The 25,253-nt window shown below is 40.3% G+C and overlaps 1 protein-coding gene across 2 annotated transcripts in view; it reads left to right on the top strand.

The window, feature by feature from the left end:
- Positions 1–15,897: 15,897 nt before the first annotated feature.
- ME1 (malic enzyme 1) overlaps positions 15,898–25,253 on the top strand; it is a 150,559-nt gene continuing 141,203 nt past the window's right edge. The window contains exon 1 of one of the 2 annotated variants that reach the window (XM_079327104.1): positions 15,898–16,442. In XM_079327104.1, coding sequence (XP_079183230.1) covers positions 16,341–16,442 — 102 coding nt within the window. In that variant the 5' untranslated portion in view covers positions 15,898–16,340. Of the gene's footprint in view, positions 16,443–16,487; positions 16,759–25,253 lie in introns of those variants that run through there. The other variant, XM_079327105.1, reaches the window with a different exon arrangement.

Below are 25,253 nucleotides of genomic sequence, written 5' to 3'. Positions count from 1 at the left end.
CATTGATACACTTTCCATACTGCCTTTCCCATAATCTGCATTTCCCACCTACTAAGAAGATACTTTTAAAAAATCACAGATATAGGGGCAATAGCCTCTATGCTGAAGAAGTCAGCAAATGAAAGTACATTGTCCTTAATGGAAGCTATAAATGATTGAATATTATTGGTTGTAGAGGTTATTGTCTCTTTGTCTTCCCACTTCAGTGTGCCCAGAAGCCTAGCAATACCTTTTCTTCAAAGTTTAGAAGTTTAACTGAAATGCTTAGGACTGTCAAAATATAAGGAACACAATATCTATGTGAAGTAATGGATATGGAACATATGAACACTTCACAATAATTGAATGGAACTACCTAAGTTAGCAATACCCACAGACATAAATCTGCAGAGTTACACTTTTTGGAACACGTTGTTTCTTTACATTTGCAGTGCTGCAAATGATGCTGTTGATCCTGTTGTTACAGCCAAATCAAATTCAGACAGACTGTGAGTGGTTTAAATCAGTCATCACTAGGTGTTTCCTACAGTACTGTAAAATGGCAAATGTCATCAACATAAATTAAGAACATGTAGAGTTTTAAAAGGCTAGATATCAACATTACTGTAGTATCATTGACATTAAAATGGAAAATTCTAAAATCTTGGCATTAGCAGATATTGTAATACAAATGAATTGCACAACTCCCAGGCTGGATACCACCATACCGTGTCCTAACTGCCAAGTACAGCATATCTTCCCTACCAGTGGATCCCTCAGCCTACAGACTGTCACCTACTGGAGGGACCTAGCACAACTGTGGGCTGCAGTGGAAGTCAAACCCTGCATCCTTAGTGAGATAGATCTTAGCTACACCTTGTTTTTGCAGTTCTCAACTAATTACGTTTTTCACTTCTTCGACAAAATTTATTACTTACCAGGTGCTACTCTGTTCTGAAATGTTTGTGCAAGTAGCTTTACACTCATTTGTCAAATAAATTAACCTGGCATGTTCTTTAATACCTTTATTTTTTTCTAACTAATTGTAAATCATTCATCCTCAGACAAATTTAATCCTTAATGCTCTGCTGGATTTTAATCAAATAATAAAACTAGTGATACAGAAACTACAATAGGATTTTAAATCACTACAGATTATCTGGATAACATTACAAATGCCATCTTGTCACATGTCCAAAGATTGGACTTACAAAATATCTTTTTACTGACAGAGATGGGTTGAGCCTAGCTGGACAAAATGTGCCCACAAAAGTCTTTCTATCACTTCCCTCCTCACCTGGACATTGGAGAGAAAATATAACTAAAGGCTCCTGGGTAAAGATGAGGACAAGAGAGATCACTCAGCAATTACCATCATGGGCAAAACAGGCTCAACTTAGGGAAGTTAATTTAATTTATTGTCAATCAAAGTGGCGTAGTATAACGAGAAATAAGAACAAATCTAAAATCTAAAATCCACCTTCCATCCACCCCTACATCTTGCCAGGCCTGTCTTTATTTATGAATTCTGCACCTGCTCTCCATCAACAAGGGGATGGGGAATGGGGGTTTTGGTCAGTTCCTGACATGCTTCTGCCAGTCCTTCCTCCTCAGGGGAGGATTCCTCAAGCTCTTCTGCTGGTCCAGCATGGGGAGATGCCTCCCACAGGAGACAGTCCTTCATGAGCTTCTCCAGTGTGGATTCTCCTCGTGGGCTGCAGGCCAGAAACCTGCTCCAGCACAGGCTTCCAACAGGGTCACAGCCTCCTTCAGGCATCCCCCTGCTCCAGGGTGAGGTCCTCCAAAGGATATCTGCTTCACAGTGGGTATTTGCTCCACCATGGACCTCCATTGAGAGACACCTGCCCCACCATGATCAGCACCATGGGCTGCAGGGGAATCTCTGCTCCAGCACCTGGGAAATGTGAAATGAATGCAAACTGAAACTGAAGAGTGAAATTAGTTAGTTAGAGGACAAGTGCAACACTGTAGAATATTTAGTAGATAGTATTTGCAAACACCTGCAAGCTACTCCCTGAGAAACAAAATTATGTACATAATATAGCCTGTTATGCCTTAATACCCTCAATGGTTTTTTGGGTGTTTTTGCTTTTCATAATAGCCGTTCTTGCCTGGCTGGCTTTTCTCATGTAACCCCTTTTCAGACTCAAGAAACATATCTTTGCAACATTCTCTACAACAATGTATTGCTGACAAATAGAAGAGCCAGTAATTGCAAGATTCCTCATGTTCACTGGCAGAGTCTCTGGCAGAAGGTCAAGTTCTTTTCAGAGTCAACTACAAAGCTCTTTTATCTACCTAGGACAGGTCTTTTTTATCCTTGTTTTCTATTTACACTGAGAACAAACTTGCAGGTTTGCAGTGGTACTTCAGGGACAAGTATATAGTGCCACTACTAAGTGATGCTATTGCTGGCATTCCACTCCTCCAGCCTTTTTGCATCACTTCTGCATGCTGTTATATAGCTCTGAGTGAATCATACAGAGTGCAGATAATTAGTTCAGTTAGCAAACATCCACTAGAAGCAGCTAATTTTAATTAAATTGAGCTGCTGATCTGCTTTACTGTGTTGCCTCCACAAACAGCTATAGATACGTGACTTGGGATGGCACCATCGCCACATTTAAAATTTATTCTCCTTTTTCACACTAAAATACAGTGTATATATGAGTGCCAGTTAGATGATCCCAAATTTTTTTCCTAAAGAACATATGCCCAGTATATTTGAGACAGTCCTCTCAGTTCACGGACTAAATGACTGTGTCAGTCCTAAGTCAAAGTTGCACTGCCTTCTTGCCCTCCAAGAAAAGGTTTGTTTTTAATTAGTACACTAGTACCAAAGAATCAATTATTTCACTGTTTCGCTGTGCAGTCCACATACATCTAAGTGCTTAATTCACAGTATCACAAAATATGCTGATGTGGAAGGGAATCACAAGAATAATATAGGATTTATTAAGTGTATTTTTAATATACTGGCCAAATTCCCAGTTTGTTATTGCTTGATAAAATAATAACAAAGAATATGTTAGATTGTTTTTTTAATATTAATTTATTTTTGCTATTAATTTAACTTTCACAGAAAAATACACAGCTTATCATAACCTTACCATCATTATAGAGCAAAGCAGATGGAATATTCTAAGTTGAACTGATTTTAAAGTCCTCCAGTCTAGGTTAATAATGTCTCTTTTGCTAGACAAACAAAACAGGAAGACAAGATTATTTCCTTTATTTAGGACCCATCCTCTGACAGTGGTAAACAATGAACAATCCTTCTTGGAACAAAGCTATATCCTGAAAAGTATTATGCACTGATTTTAGTCCAGCAACTCAGTATCTAAAGACTTGGATGAATGAGGGCCAGAGAGCTCAGCATCTTACAGGAGAGAGCTCATGGTGAAGCAGCCTCTGCAGGAGACATGATCACTGCTCCTTAGAAATGAGCAGGTTGTTACAACACATGGCTCAGTAACCAGAGAAAAAAAATAAAAGAAGCCAAATATAAAGGCAGATTTAGAGTCTTCACTTCATTCAGAACTTTTAATATATCTTGAATTAAACCTATGGTGTCCAGGAATCTGGATCACCATTTGAGAGAAAGTATTTTGAGATAGCAAAACATATTTTTAGAGACTACAAGAAAGGCTCATCACGCTACAAATTCATATGAAGGCCATCTCTAGGTGTAAGTTGGAAGATTCAGGAGCTAAAACTATGAGACATGCTGTATACCTTAACCCCAAATGAAATAACAGAACTACTACTAAGGAGCTTGGGATGAGAATGGAAAGGGGACTGAGAGCTACTGCAAGGCTGGAAAGAGCTGCAGAGCATTCAGTCTTATGCTCACAATTGCTAACAGCTTTGGGACATAAATAAATAATACATGCCATTCCAAAGCCATTGATGTCTTCATGCTGTCTCTCATCAAAAATAAGTAAGAAAGAAGAAATGTGGGATTTACAGCTTCAGCATGGAGTACAAAGGCAGGATAAAGGATATATACTTCATATATTGTGTTTTTCTCTTATAAAACATGACATAGTTTCTCAAAAATACATTACAGTAAAGTCCATGGAAAAAATGTGGCCAAGGGAAAAAAAATCAGAAACTGAAGCCATGGCTGAGACAGAACTTGCATTTTATTTCTTTTAAACATCAGTATTATATTCTAGGATGAACTGTCTCAGGACTGCTTGATTCACAGACCCCTTTAGGAATACTTGCTGGAACACAGAAAGTGCTTCCCAGCTATTAAAGAAAGTGGGTCACTGGTTTCTGCATTCAGATACTTTCAAATAATTTGTCTTTTAAAATTTTAAATGTCTTATTGTAAACAGCTGTCAGTAAAGAAGACTCATGCACTTTGGTGCGTATCAAAATAGTGGCTGAAACACCAAATGTTTGATATACTGCACATGCACTATCCATTAATTCTTTCTGACAATTTATAGGCAGAACTTTCAGGTTATCTAAATATAAACTGACACACAGCTTCAGAGCTTGGAGGGTTCACACCCTTTTCAAATGCAGGCAACCTTTCTTCTCCATGAATTCCCATTAGGCCTCTATATTGCACTTGCCAAGAGGCTGAAGCTCAGCAGGTGTGGTCTTTCTGTAAACAGTTCCCAGGGGAAGTTTAATGTGAACCTCTCACACATATAAAAATATAATATGCAGGGAAATGTTTGCTGGATAAGGACCTCAGATTTAAAACTCAGAAGGGAAGGGACTATGTCTTTACGTATACATACATATAGCTGTGTGCCTTTAAAAGCTGTTTAAACATTTAAAGGCACAGTTCTAGAAAATCTATAGGCTTATTCTGGAAACCGAAGGAGATTCAGGGTACTCAACACTCAGCATTATGTTTCAAAAAAATGAAAATAAAAACGTGCAACTACATGTTTCCAGGTAGGTGGCATGAAGATAATTCACTTGGTCTTTACAAAATAGTTTGGAGATTAAATGGTGTGCAAATGCTGCGTGTAATTGAACATAATCTCAGTGCAACTTGGCACTGTCACGCTGGTTAGGACACAGTGATTACAGTGGTGCTCTTCTGAGAGGGAGAATACATTTCTCACAGATTCTGTTCCTGACCCAACCACAGTGTGTGACCTTATAACTAAAGCCTTACATACCAACATCTGGCCTGAGAACAACCATGTTATACCATTTGAATTATCTTTTAAAGAGAAGTTAAAATTGATATCTTGTAATGCAAGGAAGTTACCCTCCCCCTTTCAGCTGAACAATCTGTTCAAGGGTCTGAGTCTGGACTCACTGCACATCCCACGTAGCTAATTCTTAGAACAAACAATTCCTTTGGGGTCTAAAACACTCACTGGACTCTGACTCAGTTGGAATAAATAATTTACAGCAGTAAAGAAATCAAATTAGCTCAGTTTTTGAGGCACACATGATCAGAGAAAAAGCAAATATGTAGTATAATTTCATTATAAGGAAACTGACTACAGTCAGTTACAAGAATAACAAGTCAGTTACAAGAATAACTGGCTACTCAGTTACTTACTTTATGGAAGGACTGTGTGGACCATTAGCTCCTGCCTTCTGTAAAACTCCTTTCTAGACCACCTATACTTCATTAGTTAATGCTGTATTTATATCACGCAGTGGGAAAAAAATGGGGACTCTTGCATTGGAGGCAAGTAATTTTTTTTTTTAAATTCTAGTAACCAAAGAGGAAAAAAGCCCACCACCTTTAGGTGGCTGTTTAATGAAGCAAGATCTATCACCTTATGATGGAGAAGCACTATTTCATGTGATAAAGAATACTGACATTTCTCTTTAACATAAGCTTACGGTACCACATACATCCTTTTTTTTCCCCTCATGTCCAAATCCACCACCTGCAGTCTGCATTATGAAGGATAAATGCATACTAAGCCTTATGCCAATGGTACCTTGCCCACACTGTGATTTCTGGGAACATAGCCCAGATTCATTGTGCCACAATAACTGGACTTGCTTTGGGATGCCTGCATTGCTAGAAGACTGTTTCTTCTCCTCATACTCCATGCAGATGTATTTGAAGATATTTGTCAAAACCCTTAATATTTGATTTATATTTTCTTTTTTCAGTTTCTGCTAGAGCTTTAACTAGCAAGCTGCTGTGATCTATTCCTGCTGATAAATTTATGGTGGAACAAGAACCTAGTGAAGCTGCAGCATATAGGGCTTGAATATGTCAATCCCTTCATAGATAGCCACAATAAATTCAAAACTGCTTCTCTGCAGACCAATGCTCTTAAAATATGGAATTAGCACAGTACGGTGGGATCACCATTAGACTTTTTTACACCATTATACTTTTCAATGACGAGTTGGTTCATACATCTGAGCAGCTGAGAAGTGCAGCAGTAAATTGCAGTAGTGCTCCACAGTACAGCTATGTGCACATTGCATCCATCCCCTGCAGGCCTGGTTAGTGTTGGTCAACCAAGCATTAAAACTGTTGGGGTAACAGAAATTCTTTGGTTTGGCCACAGGTTATGGGCATCAGAAGTAAACCAAGCTCTGGCTTTCACAGAATGGGGAACTCACATTGTGCAGGGAACAAGGATAATACCTGTACTGTTAGCTCAGTTACCACAAATAATGTCACCTGCAGCAATTTTTCACTGTCGGCAAGCTCATAGAAGACTGTTTCTGTACAGAAAAGACAGATGATACTGGGATTTTGAGAAATTCTTGTCTTTTCTGACTCATGAAACTTGTCTTCTTTGCCAAATGGAGCTTGGCGAAAGAAAGTCTCACTGTATGCTTACAGCTGTGGGGAGGGAAGCAGAGTTAGATAGTTTCAAAACTCCTTTCAATAGCAGACGAGTGAGTAATGAAATGGCAGATTACATTCAATCCAAATACTAAACATAGACAAATTATTGCTTTAATTTACTTTGCACCACTTAGGAAAGAGTCTCTGAGCCATTGTAGCTGTTGTACTTCCCACAGCAGTGCCTTCCTTTAGAGGCATGTCACAGCACAGACTGCATGGGCTGTATAGAGGTGGATTTGCTGAAAATCAAGAACATTCTCTTATTAATGGAGATTTAGAGGTTTTGGGTAAAGCCTTAAGTGTGAGCATTTGTTACAAGAATTATGAGGCCTGTACAAGCAGTAATGGTAGGATAGAGTAACAAGTACTGGTACGTTTGTTTACATATTTATTTATTGTATGTAAACACTCAAACACATTTTGAGTAATGTTTTTCTTCAAGAAGTGTCTTCTTACAAGTATGAATCAATACAACAGCTCACAAACTTAAGCAAGAAGGCACCGGTTTATTTGCCAGGTAAGATATCTAATGCTGTACAGTAATGTTGTTATTGATCTACTTCTAAAATTTCTCTTTTACTCATATTTCTCCTTACAAATTTGCCCAAATTTGTTTAAATTTTGGATAATGTTCCCTCAAATAAATAAACCACGCCCTTCAACTGTCCCTTGCAGTCAATTATATTAACTAGGACAGCTATTCTTTGGACATTTTATAAGACACTGAAACTCTCATCTGAACTAGGCCACCAACTAATTGCTATGCACAGGCGACAACGCCACATTATTTCTGAAACTGTCATTCCTGCCCTGTAACTGCAAATCCACAGTTATGGTGAATTATCTTGTACAAGACACTTGAAACCAGAAAATCTGCTGTTTAAACAAAGTCTCTGCAATTTCTTTTCTTTTGCACAAGAGAAAATAACACTGGACATTTTTTAAAAATTAAGGTCAGAAGAAATAATCTTAACTCGTAAAAGGACATATGTTATTTGGAAAATATCATCAGACTTCAAAATAACCAGATTAGCTCATCTTCAAAATATTGTCTTAGAAATATGGCATCCTTTTGGGGTTTTTGTATGGGAATTTATTGCTATGTCTCTAGAAATCTGTATTAGATACTTGTTAGCTTCATGTTAAGAATTTATGGTGTACAGCACCACTGTATTAAAGCTATCATGTCGAGACCTTTGAGGGCCTCTAGAGAGCTGTATAGAAGGGCTCTGGATAACAAGGTGAACAGATCTATCAGTGAATAAGTTCATGGGACATTGATTGCTACTAACTGAGTAACCATGAGGTGAGAATCATCTTAATAGTGGTTGGAGAGAAACACTCCTTTATGCTCTAGTGAAGCGTGAACTATCAACCCTTACTTAAGTGTTCTCTTTTAGGTGTTAAGCATGGTACAATAATAAAGAGTGGCATTGAGTGCACCTTCAGCAAGTGTGCCAATGGCACAAAGCTGTGTGTGGTATGATTGACACGCTGGTGGGAAGGGATGCCATCCAGAGGGACCTGGACAATCTTGAGAGACAGGCCTACGTGAACCTCCTGATATCCAACCAGGCCAAGTGCAAGGTCCTGCACCTGGGCCAGGACAACCCCAAGCACAAATACAGGCTGGGTGGAGAAAGGATTGAGAGCAGTCCTGAGAAGAAAGACTTGGGACTTTGGTGAACAAGAAGCTCAACATGAGCTGTAAAAGTGTACTTGCAGACCAGACAGGCTACTACATACTGGGCTTTACATTATAAAAGACAGGCTGGGAGAGCTGGAATTGTTCAGCCTGGAGAAGAGAAGGCTTCAGGAAAACATAATATCAGCCTTCCAGTACCTAAAGGGAGCCTGCTAGGAAGATGGAGAGGGACTTTTTGAAAGGCCACACAGTGATGGAACAAGGGGGAATGGTTTTGAACTGAACCCTTTTGAGTTTAGATCAGATATTAGGAAGACATTATTCACTATGAAGATGGTAAGGCACTGGAACAGGTTGCCCAGAGAAGCTGTGGACATCCCATCCTTGGAAGTGTTCAAGTCAAGTTGGATGGGGCTTTGAGCAATCTATTCTAGTGGGAGACATCCCTTCCCATTGCAGAGGGTTGAAACCAGCTGATCTTTAAGGTCCCTTCCAGCCCAGGCCATTCCATGATACTTCTTTTGCCCCTGTGTCGTGTTCTCATGCTGAACAAGTCTTGAACTTTTACAAGCAATGGCAAACATCATTGCCATTGATGCCCATGACTCCTTTACCTAGTCTTTACAGCCTGCTGTTAAAGCAGAGTGACAATTTTCTACCTCAAAAAGTACTGCCTCACCCATCTTCCCTCATGATTCAACTGATTTTAACTTTTAATCTGTCTTGTCTAAATGATTTGTACATAAAAAACCTAAACACAGCTGGAATCTCATGCACTAAACCTCACATGCTTTGGCAAGTGAGCTTCATGTAAAGGACCCCACACAGTTCCCTTTGCATGAGGAAAGGTTTCTGATGAACTAGGACTTGTGTTTGAGCTTCTGCCAACATTTTTGTCAGAAGGTTTGTTTATAACATTGCTAATGATTTGGAAAACAAAACAGAGCTTGTAGAACAATTTCCAAAATATTTATGGTAATTAGCACGTGGAAAAGAAAAAGCTCTTCATGGGCTTCTGTGTAGAGGAGATGAAGTAGTTAAAAGAGGAAAATTTCTGAACACACTTTGTCTGTTGTTAAACTGTTAAAATTCCTGTGCCAGACATAACCATGGAAGCAAACAATGGACGTGCACTTGCTAATACTATTCCAAAATTAGCCTAAAGGTGCTGAAGTTGTTTGAAATTTCGTCTGCAATTGGGAGAGCCAAAAGAATTCACTCTCTTTTTATAAACAATGGAAGGAGTCTTGCAGATTTTCTACTCTTATGGCTGGAACAGAGATCTGATACAGCAATTTAAGTAAAAGTGCTGTTTGGGGCCTTTTTCTAAATCCTGTTATTCTGAGTATGAGAGTGAACTCCCAGAATTAAGATACAATTCATACTATAAAGTCATAGCTATTTTAATTCTGGCATTCAAAAATCCTCAGTTCTGAATTCAGTGTTAGTGCAACTAAAATGAAGCCAAGAAAAATTTATCCTTAGACTGTTAACCAAACAGTCTAAAAAGTTTTAATTCTCCTAGTCTGAAGCATTCTTCCACAAAACACCTCTAAAATATTTGAGATGGAAATAAATGTGCAGATCTAAATTTCTAAAATTGTGTGTAATGTTAAATATAGGCATTCACATTAGTGATGAAAAGATAGTACCATTTCCTATCCTTCAGATAAGCAGTCTTTGGAATCTAGAAATATTTTACATTCCTCATCCCCAGCCAATTCAGGAAATTAATTATAACAGGATATTTCAGGGAAGATTTGCTTGATTTTGAATAGCTTGAAGAGAAGGAATGTGAGTTTTCACGCCTTTATGGAGGTCATTTAAGTTACTCCAGAGTTACTGGCATTTTAAATCACTTTTGAAATCTATTACTCCTCACATTAGTTTTGTTGTCATGAGATTAAAAGACAACAAATTAATAGTTTGGCCTCTACAGTTTTGGGGGTCTTTTGGTAGAAATAGAAAAATTCTTAGAAAACTGTACTATTTGGACAAATACTGGAAAAGGATTTGATGCTTATTTTGAGCATTATTTAATCTTCTTGAAACATAAATACAGCCATATTATCTTCTCAGAACATGCTGCACTGTGGCATACATATTTTATTTGCCTTGTGCTAGATTTACTGTAATAACAGGGACATGGTCTACCAGTCAAAACATTAACACTGGGATGTGGGAAAATTAAAAGTCTCCTTCTGCTTCAGGTCTACTGTGAATCATAAGTGAGTGGCTTTGTAGAAATGCAGCTACTTCTATATGTCTCTTCCTAATTTACATCTGGCTTGAGAAGTGCTGGAAGTCCCTAAGAGGACTATGGTCTCATGGTGCTTCAACATCTCCAACAACATGTACTGGACCAGGTACAGCTTTTTCCTGTGGCACCTGGATGATGGAACATTGATTAACATAAATTGTAACAGGCATTCTTACCATCTTACTTATTTGTGTATATATTATGTATGTGTAATGCTGAAATAATTTCTATGAATCCAGCAACAGATTCCAAAATTGTGGAGCCTTATCCTGAGTTGTTGAAGTTCAAGAGTTTAACTACATTTAATGCATGTAGGATAAAACCCTTCACAGAAAGGGATAAAGCATGAGAGGTATGAAGCAAGTTCTGAGTAAAAATCCCACTGGTCAAACAGATACAAGCCTTGACAGAAGAAGAGTCAGAAACTGAAGAGCAAGATCAAAAAAAGCTGATGAATTGATGAGGAGGACCAGCCTTTTGTGGCTCTGATGAAATTCCTGTAAAAGTGCCTGCATGTTCAGAGAATTTGTCACTCTCAACAGTGTACTACCTGCAGAATCATGTAGCAGTCTGTGTTGGAAAGGGTGTCTGAAGTTCATCTGGCCCAACCTTCTGCTGTCAACAAAGTGAACTTCAAAGCTGGATTGTTCATGGCTTTTTCAAGCTTTGAAATGCTCCAGGCATGAAACTCTTCATCCTCTCTTGGCAGCCTGCTCGAGTGCTCACTATCCTTCTGCTTGAAAATGCCATGCTTAAGCCCAACTGGACATTCTGTGGGTGCACCTTGCTACTGCCCCCTCTTAGCACTGCACTCCTCATCCGTGAAGAGAGCCTGGCTCTGCCTTCTCCATACCTGTCCCCTGGCCAGGGTGAGGTGTGGGCTGGGGCCAGGGTGGCAAGGCAGGCCAGGAGTCACCAGCCATGGCTCTTCTCACCACCCCACTGAAGGAGGGCAGGCTGGGGCAGCCGAGGGCAGCCCTGTCCATGCGTGCAGTGCTGCTGAGGCTGGCCTGAGGCTGAGCTGAGGACGTGAAGCAGGGTCAGCCCAGTGAGGGCAACCAGGGTCAGGGACAGCCCTGTGACTGCTGAGTGCCTCTGCAGTGACCAGGCTGTGGGGGACAGGCTGGCAAGTCAGGGTCCAGGACATGGCCAGACACAGGCAGGGCTGTGGTGCTGCTGGGCCAGTGATCGATGACCCCGAGAGCTGATCTGGGGTGTTGAACCCTGGGACTGTGGGCAGGGACAGGCAGGCTGGCAGTGCTCTGTGCTGGCACTTGGCCATTTCAAACCTTCTAGTAGGTTCTACTCTTAATGTCAGGAGTACACTGTCGACTTTGAAGTAAATGCTTTTCAAAATCCACATTTGTGTTATAAAAATAACTTCTAGCTAATAAAAAAACCTAATTATTAAACAATAACTTCATACCAGTTATACAGTTCAGTTTTTGCTTCTCCTTCAGCCTAACTAAAAACACATCTCCTAATGATGAAAATTTTGACTTCATTTTCAAGTTACCTAGCACAAGTCAGTATTGCTACCACTATTGTAAAATGTTTATGTTATAGAGACTTTAAAAGTGCTTCAATTCTGCTGGTAGATCATGAAAAAATTGACTTTTTTTTTAAACTAACTTCGTGTCCCTGCCAAACTTGACAGGGTATTGCCAACCCAATAAAAAAATTTGTTTCTCGATTAAAAGTTGTAACTCAGTAAACAAATGTATAGAAACAAATGTTTCTATAAATACACGAGCAGCAAAAGGAGGGTTAAAGGAGCATCTCCATCTTTTATTTAGTCACTGTCCCGGGCAGCATTCAAAAGTGGTGTAGGCATGTCACTTAGGGCCATGGTTTAGTGCTGGACTTGGCAGTGTTGGATTAATTAGATCCAATGATCTTAAAAGTCTCTTCCAATGAACTCACCCAGCCTCCACCCCACATGAAAGGACCCAGGGTTATACCACATCACAAACGCAGCAGAAGTTAACAGTGTTGCACTATTGCAAAAAAGCAAACATTGTGCTGACAAGTATGGAGGGCATTGGCATGGTTCAAACTATGAAGTAAGGCTTTCCATTGACTCAGGGCTGATGAGGTCTTGCCTGGAATACTGTGACCCCACAGTGAGCACCTAATTGTTACCATCAGCTGATAATAGCTCAACTACAGATCTTAATGGAGTAAGTCAGACATGACACACAAGTACAACCCTAAGAGCAGTAAACTGGATGTTTTCATCAGGACATAGGAGTTCCCTTTCTCTTCCTCGAAAAGCTAACCCCTTCCCAGTGTCACAGTTGGATAGGCAGCTCTCAAAATCAACAGTGGTTCATAAAATAGTTTGAGGGAGTTCAAATCCTCTGATCACTCATAGCCTAACACAAGGATATTTCCCAAGTTCCATTCTTAAATATTTAAACACGGTGAGTAATCTTAATTAAATACAATAAAGATATTTCCCCCTGTACTTATCTGTCCCTTACTGCCGGCTTGCCAAAGTAGGTTGTCAAGTTTCTGGCTGAGATAGAGTTAATTTTCTTCCTAATATTTGGTACAGTGCTGCATTTTGGATTTAGTAGGAGGATCATGTCAGTAACACTGATGTTTCAGCTGCTGCTCCATAGTGTTCACCCTCAGTCAAGGACTTTTCATTGTCTCATACTCTACCAGTGAAGAGACACAAAAGAAGCTGGGAAGGAGCATAGGCAGCACAGTAAATGTAAAGGGATATCCTACACCATGCAACATCATACTCATTAAATTAAGTCAGGGGATTTGGCCAGGAGGACCCAATTGCTTGGGAGATGGGCTGGAGTTCAGTCAGAAGGTGGTGAGCAATTGTCTTGTGCATCACTTGGTTTTCTTGGGTTTCACTCCTGTTTCTTTGTTACCTCACTCGTAATTACCATTACTACATTGTATTTTACTTTATTTTGTTTCTCAAACTGGTCTTTACACATACATTTTAGGTTTTTTTAAGTTCTCTTCCCCCTCTCAGAAAGTGAGTAGCTGCATAGTACTTAGTTTCTGGCTGAGGTTAAATCATACCACCAATCTTCCAATCTTCTTTTTTTTTTTTTTTTTTTTTTTCTCCCTAGGACTGTTTAAAGTGGAGATTTTCATATATCCCTTAGTACATCCAAGAAGATTTGACAGAGACAAGAAACACAGAAGGTGGGAAGAAACCATAAGTACTTATGAAAAATCATGAGTAAGAGTTTTAAAAGTGTTTTGTATAGAAACAGTTTGAGAAAAATAATTAAGTGCCTGCCAGAAGTGGAAAACCACTGTATTTTCTATCAGAAACACACCTATAGTGTACAATGCCTACTAATAATTTGAATGTGGGCCAACACTTACAAAAAATCTGTATTGTGTACATAGCCATTACAAATAATTTAGTCACTTACAAAGGCTGTATTTATAGTCCTATAAATAGGACTATATTATGCAATTATTATGCAATGCAGTCCTCTTTTGGAAAAATTACCTTTGACTGCAGATACAACTGCTGAGCATTAGTCCTTTGGGCTTCTGAATTATTTTTATGGTTTGAATATTTTGAGGTCCTAGAAAAGCCACTCTAAAATTTCTCTTGATCAAAGATACTCTGCAAAGACAATACAAACACCCAACTGAATTTGAAGGAAGCTGTAAAGTCTAGAAGAATAGTAATCACTAACAGCAGACTTGGACAAATTAATCCCTACTAATCTCATCAAATGGTAAAATGTTCCAGGTCTCAAGGGGAAGATTTCTACAGGTGACACATGACACCATTTTAACTTGTTTCTTTGGCCTTCCTTTTGAACTGAAAACATCTGTTGCCATTCTTACAAATGATCTCAAAAGACAGTTATGATTTAGTTTTTATTAGTGCTTGAACATAACAAACAAAAATAAATTTTATTTTTAGAAAGATAGGGAGGAGTAAATCCACACTTAAAAAATACTAATAAATAGTTTCTGATTCTGATTACATTTAAGATAGTATATATCCCAATGAACTTGGCTTTAATTAGTTGTTTCATTACATACCTTTTTGGGCAAAGTGAGTCAGGACAAGTGCTCAGAAAAGTTCAGACCTCTGAGCAGGTACTTGCAACGATTGCAGTGACTTTTCACATAAATCAAAGAGAGTTTGTTTTATAAAGAGTGTTGCAACATGAAGATAAAAATTACATCAGTACACATTACTCTCAGACAAAATATTGCACTAGGTTAGCATTCCATCAGAACGGTTTCAGTGTACTCACAAAGAAAGGAGAAAGGATGTTTCCATGTTGCTTTTCAATTTTATAAGTAAGAAAGAGTTAAAATGAAACCCCATACCCCTGATACCTACTAATATTCAGGACTTGGGTGGAGAGGAAGGTATTTAGCTACCCAGAGAAATCCAAGGGAAGCCAGATAATTGATTAGAAAGACTCCAGGTTTAAAGTTTTGAAAAAACTTTTTATTTTAGTTTACTGTTTTCTATAATACTGAGATGGTGGAGCAAAGGAGAAATCTATTTACTGAATTTTCTGCTGACTTGTAAGTCAAGTTTCCAGAAATAGAGACTTGGAATGCTTCCAACTTTCCTTCGTTAGTTAACTGCAAATAAACTTTTCAGAGCTACTTAATAGGATATTTGGTAAAGGCCAGATTCTGTGGAAGTATTTTTTTTTTTTTTAGTAAAAGATTAGGTAGTAGTATAGATACAAGGCCTACTGATTAAATGCGAAGAGGCAAGTTTAAAAGAGCTGCAAAATCTGTGTCTGCTCATTGCTGCTTGACAACAGAAACCAAACCCTTCTAAATTAATCCCCTAGTCACACATTTAAAGCTGTGCAAATTCTCCAGCAGGACTACAGCATCCATATGGAAATTATTTTTGCTCACATATATGAATTTAGAGGCATAAAGCCACAGTTATAGAGTACACAAAGGGTTGTATGCAAAAAATTTCAGAAGATACTGCAAGCAAATGTCATGGCTAGTGGTACAAACCAGCTAAATACCTGCTCTGCACCAGTGCTCTGCATCCTGACCAGGCGTAACCCCCACCACCACAGCTGAAGCCAACCCACAGCTAATTACATCAAACATGTGCTCCTGACTGTACGAAGCTATGCGGTCCGTCCCCTTCGGGAAAGATTGGATTTCATGGCCATTTAAATCGCAGAAGGAAAGTGAAACTCGAACGTGATCGAGCGGAGGCCCGGCTCTGCGTGCGGCCGTGCCAGGGGCTCAGCCGGGCCGCGGGCTCTCGGCCGAGGGGCTCCGGCCGCGGCGCTCGCCAGCCCCGGTGCCAAACGCAGCGTGACGAGGCACGGTCCCCGCTGCAGGAGATCCCCGACCGGCCCGCTCCTGCGGACCGCCTCTCCGCCGCGCCGCAGGGCAGGGCTCCGCACCCCCGCCGCCCCTCGCACCTGGGCGGCCGCCCGGCCGCGGCGGAGCCGCCGGTGACTCAGCGGCGCCCCGGTGACCCCCTCCCGCGGCGGCGGAGCCTCGCCGCGGCTCTGCCCCCTCCCTCTCTCCCGGTAGGATCATCCCACCCCGCCGGGCGGTCACCTCGGCAGGAGGAGCAACCGCCACTTCTCCTGGCTCCCGCAGCGACCTGACGGCAGTCAGCCCCGCCGCGCCGCACCATGCAGGGCAAGGGAGACGAGAAGAGGCGGGACGCCGCCCGGCCCCTGCAGCTCACCATGAAGAGGGGCTACGAGGTGCTCCGCGACCCCCACCTCAACAAGGTAGGGGCGGCAGGGCAGGTGCGCCGCGGGGCGAGGAGGGCGGCTGGCGGACGGTGCTGCCGGGCGCTGCCCGCCGAGCTCCGGCCGCCGCCACCTGTCACGGCCCAGCGGCCGCCGGGCCGGGGGCGGCGGGCGCGGGGCAGCCGCACTTCCTGCGGGCCCGGCGCCGCTTCCTCTTCCTTGGGGCGGCCGGCGCCCTGCCCGGTACTGCCCAGGGAGAGGAGCCGCGGCGGCAGCGCGGGGAGGAGGATGCTGCTGCTGCTCAAAGTTACGCCGCTGCGATGCGAGTTCCTGCTGCCGTGCTTCTGCTTTCCCGGTGCCCTCCTTCTTCTCCAGTCCTCTTTTCCACGGATGCCCCACCTCGCTTCCTGCGGGCTGAACTGGCTGTTGGCGCTGTCCTGCGTGTTCTCCCCTGGCTAGGTGGAATGGAAAATTTGTTTATCACCACTATTCCTCTTGGATCTCTGAAATGCAACTGCAGTTTCCTCCCCGCTCTGCATCGATGAATGCAGTCAGCTTTTCTAAGAGATGCCATAGCACAGCAAAACCTTTTTGACGCATTTCCAATTTGCTTAAGAATGGTAATTCAGCTCGATCAATCTTTCTAAACGTTTGAAACTAATCTGGGAAACATAAAGCTGAGTAGAGAAGTGTTTGCACAACTGCCTCGGTAAAGATGCAAAGTTCAACCAGTAAAATAGTGAAATTGACATGACAAGCCCTGAATTTGCTGCCAAAATGAAAATGGGTACAGGTAGATAATAAACCACACCAAGCACATCAAGCTTTAGTCAGACTCCGACCTACAAATTTCACCTTGCACATTAACTGGAATGATGCTCAGACTTGTTCATCTGCATTGGAATGTATATGCAGTCATTTTGCTTATTGCCGAGTTGGATAAATTGACAAAAACTGTGTCTCTAGTTTTACTGGACAGGTTTACTCATCACTAAAAGCTGCATGTATTAGTTAGATGAATAGTGCTTTTATTAGTCTTGGTGCTTGACTACAGAGTTTCCTTAAAGGCTGTCTTAAGCCTGTGTGTAGGCCTGAGAAGGTCTCCTGAGGTCAGGTTAAAGGGAAATTTACCAAAATGTAAAACTCCCAAGAAGAAACCAAGGAGAGGCTGTTTTGCTTGGGTTTGCATTTAGGAGCTGTAATATTCATGGAAAAAGTGTGATTCAGCATAACCAGGAAGACCAAGGCAACAGAAAACTCACCTTGTTTAAAGAAATAAAAAGGGACCTGTTCTAAAATGCACTGACTAAAGGACAGTCAGAGGCAGGCTCATTGCAATGGTTTTCCCTTCCTACACCATACCTCTTGCCTCTGAACACTGTACAGTAATGATGGCTTGTCACAGATGGGGTGCTAAAGAGGAAGGGTTTTGCTTGATTTTAAATTACAGGAGACAAGAGTTACAGAATATTCAGAGTTGGAAGTGACCCACAAGGAGTATCAAGTCCAGCTCTTAAGCAAATGGCCTGTGTGAACATCAAACTGACAGCCTTGGTGGGTTAGCACCATGCTCTTTCTGGGTTAGGCTTTATTCTTTCATACTCTCTCAGGTGTGGTGTAGCACATGTGTACTGTAAAGCAGAGAAGCAGGAAAAGATAGTTGTTCATTACCAGCCACATCCACCCAGTGAACAGAATTTGATGTTAGAAATGCTCAGCTGAAAAATCTGGCCTTTGTGCCTGTGGGAAAACTCTGATCCAGGTACTCCTGTTTTCTGACTGAGGCAGGTAATGTTTTTGTGGGTGTGGATGTGCTACACCCTAACATGTGTATGTACACCTACACCCTAATACATACATATTTGATTCTGCATAGGTGCACTAAATTCAGATATGTTGAGGACTGCCCACATGGTTTCCAGTTTGATAGTTTGTGACCTGCCTGCATCTGTGCAAGCTGCTACTCCCAGTTCACTTTCTATTGTCAAGGCTGTTAAACAAGCATTAGGTTGTTTAACAATTTAAAGTAGATAAGGTATCTCCTTTAATGATTCTAAAGTACAGGGGTTTCTTGCAGTCCTGCAAGGTGCCAGAACCTTCTGCTATCTTGACCCTGCCGAGGAGTTGCAATTTCTCAGGATCAGCACTTTTTTTGGATATGGTGCCAGTTTTAAAGGCCTATTTGCATGTATGTGGCAAAAGTAGACTGTAAGTACTAAATAGTGGTATCTACCAGTGACTTGTAGAAAAACAGGGCAAATGACATTTTCAGGGTCTCTTAAGACAGATACCCTGACAAGCAGGTAAAACATTTATGTTTGACTATGTTAGTAATTCACAAACATGTCTAACCTTCAGTAGGGAAAAGTTAAGTTAAAAATGTTTGGTGGTTTTGTGTTTTGCTCCCCCACCCTTCCCTCCCCACCCCTACTAAAGCATGAGTGGTTTGTGCCATCTCAGCAGCAATGACACATCAAAAATCATGACAAACAGTGGATTGTAACAGATTGAATTTAATTACTTGAGGATGTGTTTCCAAGGCTATGGACAGTTACTGTAATTCAGTTAATTGTTCTGAAATTTGAGGCTGTTAGCGTTTAAAAGTGTATTTAGAACCTTTATGGTAATTGTCTGTCTTTTTCCCTCAGGCAACCAAATACATTGTAAATAGCAATTACAAGGAAAACAAACACAGTTTCACTTCTTTTCACTGAAATAGATTTGGCTGGGAGTTGTAGGCTCTTTAAGCTGATGAGCTACAGAAGTGTGGAAGTAATTTTCTCTTTCCCTACTGTAAATCTCATTTACGCTTTATTCAGTGGACAAGTTTACAATTTCAAAGCATGCAAGCCGTTTACAGTTTCATCTTGAATTTTTAGCCTTTTAATATTTAAGCAAATCATGTTTTGCTGTAAGCTGCTTATTTTCAGAATCTTGGTGTGAAGATAGAGGAACATGCATTTCGATACAAAACTTTCCCAATAGTTTATATTAGTTGCCAAGTGTAAACTCTTCCCTGATTGAGAAACTTTGCCGTTGGAGAAATGCTTTTGTGCCAGGCTGCTTTTGTATTCTTGCAGAGCAGTTCTGTGAGCAGTAAATAAGTGACTCTATTAAATCTAATTGCTAGAGGGCTCTTTCTCCTCCCCAGATGCCTAGTTTTAAGTCCTCTACTGAGTGACTGCTGTTGTCATTGCTGAGTGTAATGTGCTTGTAAATTGTTGGCCCCTTTTTTCCCTTTCTGTTTATTCAAGTTGCACTAAAGCCCTGTAGAATTTCAGAGCAGGCTGTCTGATAGGGCTTCTGAACATCTGTGAGCACTCAGTGTCCATCCCACTTGGAATTCCATTGGTGTTTTACCCTTACATCTCCCAAATGTGATGCCCTTGAACCTTAGCAGATTCTCACTAAGTGACATTGGTAGGCTGGAGTTGACTGTCAGTGCTTTGACTTACTATGGGATTTACTATAAAAGGACCATACAGGAACAGAGCAAAGGTCCATTCATCCCAGTGTCTTATTTCTAACACTGGCTGAACTGATGCCCTCAGGATAGTGAAAGTGCCTCTGGTGAATAATCAATTCCAGGCTGAGGAAATGAGCAGGTGATTAGAGGGTCATTAAGATATGAACTTATGTTTAGCCTATCAGTTTACACATGCTAGGTGTACTGTTTTACTACAAATCAGTTCTAAACTTCTTAGAGAGACTCATGGGCTTCCCATTTTGCTCTACATTTCAGATAGTGGGATGAGAATGCTTGTGAAATACGGATAGAATAAATTCTATCTGCACACAACTAGTTGCCTCTCTAAAAGCAAATTAGATTTTGAGAAAGTATAAACCTGTGATTTTGAGTGACATATAAAAAAGTAGGCAACCCTGCAACAAGTCTTAGAAAGCCCAAACCTCAGTCTTCTACTTCCTTTAACTTTTTGCCTTTAAAACTTTGAAGCTTTTAGCAGTAATGGTTCATGGTTCTTATCCCTGCCAGATCACATAGTAGAGCAATTCTGATCTTGGTAGGGTTAACCACATAATTTTCCAGGTCTTTGATGAGAGTACATGGTATAGTGGTTGTGCTAGCACAGAAAGTGGATAAATCTGGTCTTTGAAGCATTTTAGAGTGAACTTCTATCAATTTTGCCCATGTGCTTGACAAGCATTGCATTTTTCATCTCTTACGGGGATCTTTGGCACTAGTTGCTGTTCTCTGGGATGGCAACCTAAACCAGGAGGCTCTTCAAGTGTGAGGTTGGCTCGTACAAGAATTGTTTACTCTTTAACAATCAGGATCGTAAGTTGCAGACTGGCAGAACTGCAGCCACCTTGTTTGCTTAGAATTTGGGTAATGGTGTGAACTTGACAGTGTCTCACTGGTGGGTACCACAGGGCTGAGTGAGGAGTCTGTCACACTGGCAGCGTATTCTTCCATCTTGTGTTTACCTTGTTGAGGTGTGAGGGAGTAATGAAGAATAGATTTTGTATGACTGCTTTTATATTCGTATGTGTGGTGGGGCTTTAAAAATCAATTCTCTGCTTTTTTTCCTCCTCTCTTATTATGTCCTGCATACTATTAATAAGGAAAGAGTACTGGAAAAAGCACAAAGTGTTCATTGCCTCCAATACTTTGCTCTTGACCTAGTAGGTAAGTTGCTGTGGTTGGTGTTACATTCTTTTCTTCCTGCTGGCCTCCAGTTCTTTGCTTGCAGTTATGAAACAGAGTGCTGAGACAGCAAGTTGGGAACAAAGTTCTGTGACTTGAATTAAAAGCAAATAAAATGAAGGAGAAGAAGTTAAGTAGTAAGCTAAATAGCAGTAATAGCAGCTGAATAGTGGTGTAAGTTGTCACAGGAAGCTGAAACCTGGAGCTGTTTTTCTGCAAAGCTGCTTCGGGCATTAAAAGTGCTTTTCAGTTGTGTCATTTTCTTATGAACTTCAGTAGTTGAATAAAAATTGACCTTTTTACTTTTGATTGAGGAATCCTATGGCCATTGGTTATAAATGCTGTTTGAATAGAAACATTAATCCTGGCACGGAGCACCTTGTAAGCAGGATCTCTGTATTTAAATTGGGTTAAATGTGGCTTTCAACAGTAGGTTTTATGGAGATGCTGGCCAGAGTACTTGAGTGTTGTTTTTTTAATCTTATGTATGGATGCTTACAATAAATAGAAGTAGAGTTTACTGACAAATTCTATTTCTGTCTAAGTAGAATAAACTGCAGAGAGTACCTTGAAGTACAGAAGTTCTTAACTTTTCATTCTGCACTTTATACATCCAATTCTGCTGAACCAGTTTCTTGTATCGAGCTGTTGCTGAAAAAAATACAAATTGCATCTGTAGAAGGCACAAGGCTCTCTCCCCCAGGCCTGCTTGCCTTGTGGAGGGGAGGAGGAAGAGAACTGTGTGTGACAGCAATGTTTCTTATTAACCAATGACCAGAGGTTAAAATGTGCTATCTTTGCTTTGTCATGCTGTCCTTCCTTGCTCGGGTGGGTTGTGTATTTCATTCATGACTTGCTTCTGGCTGCTGCTGCCCACGCCTGCAGGGATTGATGCAGAGTTTTATGCCAAAGGTCTCCTTGCTTCAGGCTCTGGAAGTCTGAAAGAGAGCACTAATACCCTTCAATTAGGTCCTTCGCTAAGTTTTTCCAGTTTATAGTTGAGAATTTTTAGTGGAACAGCTGTTTTGAAGAAGCTTCAAAAGCATCATTTAAGCAGGATGTGATCCTGGGATTTCAGTCACAGTAGCAAGTATTTTGTCCTCCCTGCAAATCTGGAGAGCTCTTGTAAGGTGTCATTTGTGCTTCAGATGTATGGAGGCTGCTGTGTGTTTTTTGGCCCATCATGGCTGAAAGACTAGCAGGGAAAGGACAGAAAAGAACAGAAATAACACTGTTGGTTTGTGTGCCTGTCTAATGAGATTGGTTAGACAATAATAAAGTTTGTTGGTAGTAGGCCATTAGTTAAACTTTGTTTGAATGTTCTTTGTCATTCATGGAGATGCTTTCTCTACTTTTTGCCCAGACCAGGCCTCCCCCATGACTGGAAATAGTTTTGCAGAAATTCTCTGTATTATCTGGTTTTACATAACACCAAAGAGCTAAATCTGGTATAGGCAAAAGGCAATAGAATGTGGGTGGGATTGCCAGTTTGTAGCCAAAATTTTGTATAGGAAACTACAGACAAATATGACTCAGCAACCACGTACCCACAACCTAGGATAGGTGGGACTTGGAACAAACTTCCCCATGGACAAGGAGAAGTAGCAAGGCCATGCATGAAACTGCAGGAGACTGGGGAAAGGCTTTGGTGATTCCAAGTGTTTTACCTGATGTAGGAGTTCAGATATTTAAATGAAGATGCTGATGGTTCCTATTCAGAGGAAGAGGATGAATTTGTCTTGACACTAGAGGGTTCTGCCATACCATTCAGGGAGAAAAGTATTATACACAGTCGACAGCATTGCTTTCTAGAAGGGCTTGCAGTCATGAGAAATCTACCTTACCCAGCTGATACATTGAGAAGTGTTATTTATTGTTGATGTCCTAGTCACAAAACCTGTGAAGTGACTTGTGGTTCTGAAATTGCAACTGTGCAAGCTCTCTGTGGGTTGTGTTGTATGTCTGGTCATCATAAAAAAAAAAATCAGAGTCATGGATGAAGTCAAGGAAGATAGGGGAGGCCATCAATAAGTGAAAAAATGGTCAAAATAAATGGAATAATTTTAATTACTGTTTACCCTATGCAGCCTGCATAGATTGAGCTGCTATGTCAGTCCCTCTTTTCTTTACCTTACCCTTTCTCCCCTCAGTAGCAAATTTATACCTTTAATTGAAGAGTAAATGATTGCTGTCAGGCATATTGACACTGAATCTCCATGGATTTGCATTTCAGAAATTTTTCTTCTTTTTTTCTAGAATGAAATTATATGCTTCCAGAGAAATAAGAAAATTACTGTGTAATTATGTGTTGGGTTGTCATTATGACTAATTTTCTTGATTTAGTGACGTGCAGCATGCTAGTAGGAATTTTAAGGTTTCCTCAATGGACTGTCAGTGTCACACACATTACAGATAGCTCCAAGAGCTGGAACTGCCAGGATCTCCCAGCCACAGGAAACCTAAGGGTTAGATCATACCCACAAATAAGCTCATGGCTTTTATGAGGATGATAAATTTGTATAGGAGGTATTAGGGAAAGACCTTGATCCTAATACCAGTTTTTAGTAGTGTAAGCTGAGAGTAAATGAATGGTAGAAGGGTTCAAGAGGGGAAACTGCTGCAAGACTGCCTTGAAATTGACTGTGCATTAATCCTTAAAAATACCTAAAAAACCAACCCATTGTCATTTGGAGAGTTTGAGCTCCTTTAACCTCCACAGATTTCTAAAGCTTGTTTCCTAGTAGCTAGCGTAAAAAGAAAGAAATGCTGAAATATTCATAGTTTGCAAGATAAGTGGTTTTGGCTAATCTGATTAATTTGCTTAAAGTGATGAATATTATAGTATCTCATTTTATGCTTAATTAAGAAGACTTTAATAGTCCAAATCTTTGGGTGTTTTCAGTGAAAAAACAAAGCTATGAGAAGGCTAAATTTGTTTCTATTAAAAAGTCTCTCATTTTGTCTGAAAATTGCTTATGCATATTCCTTGGTATAGTTTATTTTAGGAGTTAATAAAAAAACAACCCCCACATTGCATGCATAAGGAAACATGTTTTGGTCTTAAGCTTTGCTAATGTAATTTGTTGCATAATTCCGGAAGCAAAAATCCTGCCTTGGAAGAAGAAGGTCACGGGGCACCCTGGAGGCACTTTTTGCAAGGCACTGTGTACTTTCTGTTGAAATCTGTGTTTGTAATTTACTTTGAATACTGTTAGTGACTATTCCTCTGTGAAACACAATACTCTGAGCAGAATCTGAATTTGTTTATAATATAGAGGAAGCAGAGGAAGTGTGGAGTATGCAGTTTTATATACATAAAGAACACATAACACAGAAATGAAGAAAAGAAAGGTCTTATGATCTGAAAACTTCTGACTTTCAGCCAAAGGTGTGGAAATATGTCAAGGTTGTCTGGTGTGGGAGCTCAGAAAGCAAATTTGTCAATCCTAAGATATAAATGAGGCATAGAGCAACCATGAATTTTATCATTCCATGTTTATGCTTAGGTTTTTACTTACCTTATTATTTACTTACTTTATTGTTTGAGTATCAGCTATTACTCACTTCTGGCTTAGAATTTTTTTTTTCTCCTCAAAAACCAGTCTAATATTAAAATTGTTCTAATATATCACTGTTCTTCTTATCCCTCTTATTATTAGATGTGGTCTGAAAAATTGAAAACGCCTTTGGTTCAATGTAACTTTGCTTAAATAGATGCAGTCTTGAGTCTTCTGTTAGTATTTTAGATTAATCTATCTTATTAATGAATTGTGTTTAACTTTGGAATGGAGTAGGTGCTATGAGGTATGAAATCATTTTGGTGTCCAGTTCAGATTAGACATCACAGTTTAGTTTTCTTCCTCTTGTCCCTTTTGAACGATATCCTTTTAAGTTTTCTTTTGGCATGGAGTTTAGATAGTACTGCTCTGCATGAGAAGAACAAGAATTATTTTGAAATGCGTAATTCCTTTTTCCACAAAGGCAAAAATAATTCTGGCTTAAAAAAAAAAAAAGATCTTTATCTTAAATCTGTCCTGGAAGGGAGTGCTTAGTGGTGATTATGGAGCATGCTACAACATTTATGGTACTAGTGTCTAGCTGACTTACTGGATTTCATCCTCCAGATACCTGACTTTGCAAAGCAGATTTATGTGTGTGGGATGTATTTACGAAAGAGACAGTAA

This window comes from Erithacus rubecula (assembly GCF_903797595.1).
Source record: "Erithacus rubecula genome assembly, chromosome: 2".
In the NCBI taxonomy this organism is placed as follows: Eukaryota; Metazoa; Chordata; class Aves; order Passeriformes; family Muscicapidae; genus Erithacus; species Erithacus rubecula.
The sequence above is the reverse complement of the archived record's forward strand: the minus strand, read 5'-3'. Positions and strand labels throughout refer to the sequence as shown.